This window comes from Trachymyrmex cornetzi, unplaced genomic scaffold (assembly GCF_001594075.2).
Source record: "Trachymyrmex cornetzi isolate Tcor2-1 unplaced genomic scaffold, Tcor1.1 scaffold875, whole genome shotgun sequence".
Taxonomy (NCBI): Eukaryota; Metazoa; Arthropoda; class Insecta; order Hymenoptera; family Formicidae; genus Trachymyrmex; species Trachymyrmex cornetzi.
This window is the reverse complement of record NW_017300218.1, coordinates 212748-221615: the sequence shown is the minus strand read 5'-3', so window position 1 is coordinate 221615 and position 8868 is coordinate 212748. Positions and strand designations below refer to the sequence as shown.

The window sequence follows — 8868 nt, the reverse complement described above, 5'->3', positions numbered from 1 at the left end:
AAAGTATATGTTAAAGATGTCAACCTAAGTGTTCTACCAAAAGAATTCCGTATGTAATGATACTGAAAGGATACTTATACTTTGAATGTTGTAATATTTAATGCTAATTGCATGACAGTGTCGAGAAATAGACTTGTGTTTAGCTTTTAGCCGTGTGAAACTTTAATGCGATAGAAAATAAAAAAATACATAAATTTAATAATTAAAAAAGTAAAAAAATATTAATTTTTGGCTGAGATGTAGGGGAGATCGAAGTGAATTAAAACAATGACTGATATTTTGAAACTAATAATACTTAGTTAATGATTAAGCAACAGTATAGTTTCAATACACATAAGAACGTAAAAATGTATTTCTTTCGATTATGAAACAGAACTGTTTCGATCTACAAAGCTTTGAAGAAAGGTAAACTATGATTATGTTCAGCAGAAAAAGCAGTTTACAACCGTTGTGAGATTCTTCAATATGATTAGTTTGTATATTTAGATCCAATAAGGAACTTAGGGCAGGAATATTAACGCGCTCCGTGTCGTGTGGGTCGTTGGACTGGGCTACGCGGAAAGCGCCTGCGCACAATAGAATAAATGGGTGCATTCAGTATTACAACCGCTCACTGAGCGCTGAGTAAGCTGTTGCATCTGATTGGCATATTCCGTTAGAACTAAAAATATAGACCAAACAGATACAAGAGCTCATTGAACGCTCAGTGAGTGGTTGTAGTACTAAATGCACCTATTATTAGAAACAGAAATAAATATTAAAATTTCAACCTATCAGATGCCAGTTACACTGGAATTACGGTTTCTGATAGGTTGAAATCTTAATATTTATTCCTATTCCTAATATTTTCTCCTTTGTACTCAGGTCCTTAGGGCGCGTTCACACCTTGACGGAAAAGCTGAAAGCGAAAAAGCAGTGGTCAATCAGAACTCGCGTTAGTAGTAAAGGTGCCTTTTCATACGCAGCACGCTGAGGCAGCAAAATGCTATTATTGGTTGAAAATCTTCATGAGATGAGGCACTTCTAATCAATTCTCGAAAATTTGAATCACGTGACGTTTTGCTGCCGCAGCGTGCTGCGTATGAAAAGTCAGCTTGAGCAGTACAAAAAGCCAAAATTGTCGACTATCAGCGCAAGTTCTGTTTGGTTGCTGCTTTTCCGCTTTCTGCTTTTCCGTCAAGGTGTGAATGCGCCCTTAGAAAGGTGATCCATTGCGCATAATGGCGGAAATCCCATCACATGATCTGAAATTTTGACCAATCAGAAATTGAGCTTATTTGCAGCGTAAACGAGTCATTTTTATTTCTGCATATAAACTCAATACTTGATTGGTCGACAAATCTCCCTACTACTTTCAACAGTTTCAACTCACTGCGCATCCGCATCCGTCGGAATGTCCACCATGCGTCCATGAAAAAGCATGTTGTCATTCGCGTTGTATTGCCATTGTATTATCAAGTATGGCGGCGGCCGTGGCAGTGAAGGATCTTAACACTTTTCTCAGCCAAAAGCAAAATGTTGCCGATAAGGAGCTGGCCGCAGAGTGGGCACAGCTTGAGGAGCTGTACAGTAAACGGTAATACGATAATACAATATTTCATGCAAAATGATTTCACAGGATAATGAATTGTAATGATAAACCTCGGTGACTTGCAGGCTTTGGCATCAGTTAACGTTGAAACTGGAGACGTTTGTGAAACATCCGGTGCTCCAGCAAGAGGATAATCTCGTGCAACTCTACGTCAACTTCTTGTCAACCTTTGAAAACAAGTGAGCACTATCGACTATAGCTCCGTTCCATTGTACATACACATAAGGCATATTCTTTTTGGCTGAACTTTTGCATCAGTTCATTCTTCTTCCTCTTCTTTCCTCGTGGAGAGAAAAGGAAGAAAGATGAACTGGTGTAAATATTCAGCCAAAATAAACAGGCCTATAATGTGCATGAAGTATCATTTTATCCTTGTTGTTCGCAATGTTGAACTTCATGTGCGTGATACATGCAACAGAATGCAGTCTGTATTTAGAAAATATTAAGATCTTATATGATACACAATATACGTTTTCAGTCTCTATTTATATTAATTTACGTATTACTCTTTGTTAATCTTATTTTATTAAACAACAATAAAATATTAATAAACGCGCAATGAAAGCATTAATACAGCGTGGCAATTGAAGCGCAATTCATATAATATATTATCAATAGTTTTATATAGAATATCAATACAAATTGTTTTGATTTCCTTCAAATTATCATCAGCAATACCATAAAATATAGATAATTTATCATCAACATCTTATAAGATTCATAGTCTGCAGTTGTTGGAAATAATTTCTAAAATAGACAGAGGATGAGTATCTCCCTACTTTCTGATTGAGAATGTCTCTTCACTGTTTAACCAACAGACATTTTGGTAATTCTCAACCAGAAAGTAGGGAAATGCTCATCCTCTGTCTATTATAGAAATGATTTTCAACAACTGCGACCTATGAATCTTGTAAGACATTGATGGTAAATTATCTATGGCATTACTGATGATGGTTTGAAGGAAACCAAAATGTTCAATAAATTTGTATCAATACTCAATGTAAAGTTATTGATCATATATGAATTGCGCTCCAATTACTAAGCTGTATTAATGCTCTCATTGCCCATTTATTAATATTTTATTGTTTGAACTTAGGGAACACTATTAAATAAATTTTTGTTTTTATGTTATTGAGATTGTTCGTGTTTTTGAAGAACAAATCCTATTAAGATTATATGTTTTTGAAGAATAAATCCGTTGTCGTTGGTGGAGATATTGGCGCATGTAGTCCCACAATTACAAGATAATCAAGATGCGATTAAATTCTTGGAGAAGACTGAGACAAAGGTCCAAAGCAACAATGAAGCTATTGCCCTTTGTAAGGTTCTCAAGGGTCAAATTTTATTGGATAAACTCAACAATCAGGAACAAACAAAGAAGATCATAGAGGACGTAGAAGCTATGTTGGACAACGCCGATGGCATTACGACGGTTCATGGACGTTTTTACCTTCTTGCCAGTCGGTTATATAGATTACAGGGCAAACACGCAGAATATTATCGTACAGCGTTAAGGTATTTTTACATGTATTGGAGCAATTTTATCTACACATATTGAAACAATTTTGCCTCTTAAAATAAGGATTTTGAACATAGAAAAAAAATCACGCATGTATGTAAGGCACGGGTGGAATCAAACCTGGATCCATGGATTGCTAGTCCTCCCCCCCCACTTGCTTTATACCATACTTTTACAAATAACATATAAATTTATTGTAAAAGGATTGCGCCAAATTTATAAATTTTGAATAATTGATTAGAACTAATGTGATTTTTTTCATCGAATATTCTTTTTATTATTAAGGTATCTAGGTTGCATCGAATTGAGCAGCTTGAACAGACAAGAGCAAGAACAGCATGCTTTCTTTCTCGGACTTGCGGCGCTTCTGGGTGAAGGCGTTTATAATCTTGGAGAATTACTAGCACATCCAGTCTTGGAATCGTTAAAAGGCACACCGAATAACTGGCTTGTCGATTTGTTACAAGCTTTCAATGCCGGCGATATCGTTGCGTTAGAGAGATTGAAGCCGCAATGGAGCAAAGTAGCTGATCTAGCAGCACAAGAATTAAAATTGAGACAAAAGATCTCATTGCTTTGTCTCATGGAAATGACTTTCAAGCGGCAAGCTAACAATCGGTATGTATAATTCAAATATTTCAGTTATGAGCATAATAGTACTAGAGCTGCACTCACTTTGGACATCTTTCTTCAACATGTGATGAGCGATAAAGATAGAATGAAGAAACGGTGTGTGAACGCTCAAAATGAATACAGCCTGGGTTTTAAATACTCAAAAATTGAATTATTTACTTAATAATAATATAAATATATATATATGTTTCTCGTTTAGACAACTGACATTCACGGAGATTTCTCAAGAGACACGTCTACCTCTTGGTGAAGTAGAATTGTTAGTGATGAAAGCTCTTGCCCAGGGTCTTGTGCGAGGTGCCATAGATCAAGTGGCGGGCACTGTCAATATGACTTGGGTGCAGCCACGTGTCCTAGATCGCAGCCAGATTGCTGGGATGGTGCAACGTCTGGATGGATGGTGCAAAGATGTTAGTTCGATGGAAAAACTCTTGGAATCAAGGGCCTCTGAAATTCTCACTCTCTGAGAATACAGACCACTTTCGGTTTACTTGTTTGTTATGTCGGCAGAATGTTGGTTCGCATACTCGCAATTATAAAATCAGTTTCTTAACACGTCGCCAATAAATACGAACAATTATTTATTACATGTACACTTAGAATTCTTTGTGTATCTTTTCTCTTCTTTCGATTAAAAACGAAAAACAGGTTGGTATCAATTGTAATTTTTTTATATTAAGTTATAAGAAAATACAAAATAGAAACAAGAAGTAAATGTTTTATTTGGTGAAAATACATCGTTCTAATTGTCAGTGCGTTTTATGTTGGTAAATATCGGTAATGAATGCTAAATGCTGTCCTCTTTTGTATAATATTAAGTACCTGTACTTAAGTACAGTTTGAGTTATACAATTTTAAGTAAAAATAGCATATAGCAAATGTATTATTAGTCCTATTTACAACTATTTTATACATATTACATGTAACAAGTAAACAACCAAGCAATGAATTGGATTCGATATGATTGGCAACAATTTGGGATAGTCTTATAATAAATATATAAAAGCTAAAAAGTGATTAAATGTATGTCTTATGAATGTTTTCACAATTTGAGCACATGATTCTATACTTAGAAGCTTCTTCAGATTTTTTTCAACTTCAATCCCTTATTAAAAAGGAACAAATTATTTTTAAAAATTACTAATGTCTCGTCATTTATCTTTTGAATTAAAAAAATTAAGTACATTTTAGTACTTTTTTGGTTTTAATTATTAATCGTTAACGCAGTAAAAGTACTGAACGAAGATCCATACATTTAAGTACACACTTATTCTATATCACATGATTGACTTTCCATTTACTCTTGACCTGCTCTCCTTGCTCACATTGTATATTGTATACAAGCAGTGCACTTATTGCACTGGTTAGCGAGGAGCAGCGGACTACATTATTTCGTGATGTATGAAATAATGACTACTCAATTAAGAGTTATTCGCTGCTCATCAGAATTAATGCCATCAGTTAGAATCGATGGATTAAACAAAGCAAGCTACTTGTGTAGCGAAATGTTATATAAATTTGCGAGTACATCGCCCTCCTTATTCGATCTTGCTCTTTCAGTCTATATCTATAGATTTTCTCTTTAAGGTGTTATCCGAGCCTGGTAATCCAGAAATAAGCAACTTTTCTTTCAGATACATGTAATTCTTCAATCTGCAGGCAGCATAATCCTGAAACATGTAATAATGTTCATATATTTAAACAGATCCAATTGGACATAGTCGAAAAGCGAGGATGAGCTAAAACAAAAACGTACCCAATAGCCAAATGGAATCTGTGACAGTTTCGCGTTTACGACGCTCCAGAGACCCCAGAATAAGTGACTAGCTAGTGAGAATATCCTTACTTCCATCATAATACGCTCTTCCTCCAGAGATCCTTCTTTGCTCAATGTTCTTAGATAGGCTCTTATGAAGTTGAGCTGTCGAGAGAAAAAAACAGTTTGTAAAAATTGTACAAAGAAAAGACAGAGGGTTGCCCTATACTCATGTACTTTGATTTATTTAATAACTATATACGATAAGTATATAATCTTTTAATAGATTTTTATTGAATAATCTCTTAATAAAATTCATTCGTGTATTAAAAATACTCATTGAGATATACAGGGTGGGGAAAAAGTATGGAAGCAAACAATTATTTCCGAAACTATTCATTTTTCGACAAAATGTCTTAGACATAATTTTTATGGTATGAAAAGATGTATTATGTGGCATAGACGGCTTTACGTTATTTGTATGCAGCTCGTAAGGGTCATTTCAAGGTCATGCCGTCTATGCCACATAATACATCTTTTCATACCATAAAAATTATGTCTAAGACATTTTGTCGAAAAATGAATAGTTTCGGAAATAATTGTTTGCTTCCATACTTTTTCCCCACCCTGTATATGAAATTATATAGTAACTAGTTTGTTGCCAAAATAAATTTTACAACACATTAAGAACATTGTATAATAATATGAACAAATTAGACATACACAGAGCTCGAATTACTAACAAATAAAATATAAATATCAGGCATTTAAAAAAATATAAAAGGAATAATTTAGGATGCATTACATGACAATGTAAAATATAAAAACGATGTGTTTTGTCGATTATCAATATAAAAAAAAACGATTGATATGAATTATTCACGCCTATTTGTTACTGTCAGAAGATAAGTATCTCCTATTTATTTAAAGATTCCTATTCAATATTTCACGACAAATTATCGTCAGTAGCCTGAATTGTGTTTGAAAAACCGTTTGCAAACTAGGTATGAATTCAGCACATTAATTACGCATACAGAATCGTATTAATTAAAGTGCTCCAATGGAAGATAATGCACTTTTAATAGCACAGCTATCCCGAAAAGATACGTTCGAAAGGGTACGCAGGCTATGAATTGACTAGTGAGGAGAGTGTACAGGTACTCTAGAATCGTAGATGAGCGGATTGGTGCTGCCAAGATGGTGGTACCGGTGGCACCCTGGTTCCCAAAATGTAGAGCACCCACAAAGTCGGGATCCATCACAGCACAGTTTCACATTGCCGGCCGAATTTTTCTCTGTTTGCAGGCATCAGCCTTGTCTTGACGGATTGCGGTCCTGTGAAACTAATATATACACACGCAGCACACGCCAAGCCGACACCCTACCTACTGTGCCCTGGTACAGTACCGAATAGCATAATAATTGGCAACCGAAAAGTTGCTTTATCGCGTCATTACAATATCGTAAAATTTCGACTAACAATTTATTACATTACATTTTTATGATGATTTACGTAAAATAAACGCATTATTTTTAAATTTGTATTTGTATCTCTGAATTAGATGTGAACGTCAAATAAATATCACTCAAATTGTAATCATGAAAAACAAAACATGAAAAAAAAAAATTTCTTACCTATTTACAAGTATAAAATTATCGACATGAATTACTATGAGAAGTTTTCCGTTGTTTATTACAATTTCCCTTATCGATTTCATGCCTAATGTACATACTTATCTTTTATTTATGAATATATTATCAAAATGATTTAATCCGCTTACGAAAAAACTCATGATGTGATAACACTGGATGAAACATATTGAACAGATATCTTACCCGGATTACTTCATCGCCCAAGCCTTTCTTTAATTCATGCTTACCTTTTGCTCCTTCGTGGGACCAGCGGCCGGACGTTCGTGAAAGAAAGGATATTCTGGTGCTGTATAGTCGTATTGCCATTCGGCGAAATGATTGGCGATATCAAATCCTCGGTAGTTGTAGGAACAATATTCGAAGTCAATGAGTACTAACTTGGGCTTTCGCGTATTTTGGAGTAGGAGTATATTTCCCTCTTGCATGTCATTGTGGCAGAATGTAACTGGATACTTTTGCTGTGTTATAATTGTTCTGAAAATAGAAATGAGAAATTATTTCAGCTTCAATTTATGATTATGTTTCAAGTCCGACAATATTCGATCCAGTTTACATCCTATATATAACTAAAAAATATATTTGATATTTACATACTTATTAAACACCAAAATCTAACCTCCACCCTGTACTCTGCTTCTTTACTTATTTGATTTATTTATAAAGCGATCTAATGAAACTTATTGTTGGAAATTAGAAAATCTAAGTTTCCAATATGTCATTGTCTTCTTTATAAACTCCACATATCTCCTACTTACTTGAGCCAATTGATTTCGTGCTCCAAATTTATACATTTTATTGTGCTAACATTCTCCAGTTGCCGACTATCAATGTCTTCGTTATCAATGTTTTCAAGAATGTCTGTCGTAGTGTTGAACCAATTATTTATTGTGTCCCATAACCATGTGGGCTCTTTGCTAATTGGTATCTGCATCATATGTGTCTGACCCATCTTTTCTGCGATCAGTAGACTCAAGGTTGAATCCGCCAATTCCTTTGTGATCAAAGGTCGAGCTGGGATGTATTCCTCTATACGGCCACCAGGGAACACTCCGTGCAGCTTAGGACCCAATCTCCTTTCAGATAACAAGGTGAAGATGACGGATTCTGTGATGAGTCCTTCTAAGGCTCTTTCTCCATGCACCTGCCCATAAAGACGTAGCAAAACTTGACGAGGTTCTCCCCTAACCGGAACTGTTCCTTCAGGAAGTTGGACGTTGTACAGCCAATTACTTAGGCCACCACTGAAAATAATTACATGTGTTTTATCATCTAACTGTCGTTTTATCATAAAATACGTAACATTAGAATTGTTGTTTTATCATAAAATATGCAGTTAAGACTACATTTGAGAAACACATTTGCGTCAGCACTATTGCGTCGTTTCTGTCCTTATTGCGTGTCTAATGAATGATAAAGATAAAATGACACATTAGTTGATAGCGCGCTTCCAGAAAACAATCTAAATGCCTTTTCAAGCAAAACAATGAGTCACGATAATGTCAAAATGAATTGTTATTCATTAAAAAATGATTCTTAATAATCGTTTTGGAGCCATTCTGACATTATTTTGATGACTTATGTTTTACTTAGGAAGTCACCATGTCACATATATGTCTCTGTACAAAAATATTAAGATATAATATGTCACATATATATATATATATATATGACATCATCTTATATCCTTTTATATATATATATATATATATATATATA

The 8868-nt window shown here is 34.6% G+C and overlaps 2 protein-coding genes across 3 annotated transcripts in view; one reads left to right on the top strand and one right to left on the bottom strand.

The window, feature by feature from the left end:
• The first annotated feature begins 1460 nt into the window (after positions 1-1460).
• On the top strand, positions 1461-4345 carry Rpn9 (regulatory particle non-ATPase 9). Its single transcript, XM_018520054.1, has 5 exons — positions 1461-1576; positions 1657-1770; positions 2780-3106; positions 3396-3728; positions 3943-4345. The coding sequence occupies exons 1-5, from the start codon at positions 1461-1463 to the stop codon at positions 4208-4210; spliced, it is 1158 nt and encodes a 385-aa protein (XP_018375556.1). The 3' UTR covers positions 4211-4345.
• A 105-nt stretch (positions 4346-4450) lies between these two features.
• LOC108769199 (choline/ethanolamine kinase) overlaps positions 4451-8868 on the bottom strand; it is a 12774-nt gene continuing 8356 nt past the window's right edge. For both annotated transcript variants that reach the window (XM_018520055.1, XM_018520056.1), the window contains exons 3-6: positions 7908-8393; positions 7380-7626; positions 5500-5664; positions 4451-5413 (exon numbers count right to left, since the gene is read on the bottom strand). In XM_018520055.1, coding sequence (XP_018375557.1) covers positions 5300-5413; positions 5500-5664; positions 7380-7626; positions 7908-8393 — 1012 coding nt within the window. In that variant the 3' untranslated portion in view covers positions 4451-5299. The remainder of the gene's footprint in view (positions 5414-5499; positions 5665-7379; positions 7627-7907; positions 8394-8868) is intronic.

What these genes read in the sequence shown, in the direction of transcription:
- Rpn9 (XM_018520054.1), top strand. Translation starts at nt 1,461, where the DNA reads ATGGCGGCGGCCGTGGCAGTGAAGGATCTTAACACTTTTCTCAGCCAA. An exon ending in TATTATCGTACAGCGTTAAG is followed by an intron (nt 3,107 to 3,395) that starts GTATTTTTACAT and finishes TTTATTATTAAG; the next exon opens with GTATCTAGGTTGCATCGAAT. An exon ending in AAGCGGCAAGCTAACAATCG is followed by an intron (nt 3,729 to 3,942) that starts GTATGTATAATT and finishes TTTCTCGTTTAG; the next exon opens with ACAACTGACATTCACGGAGA.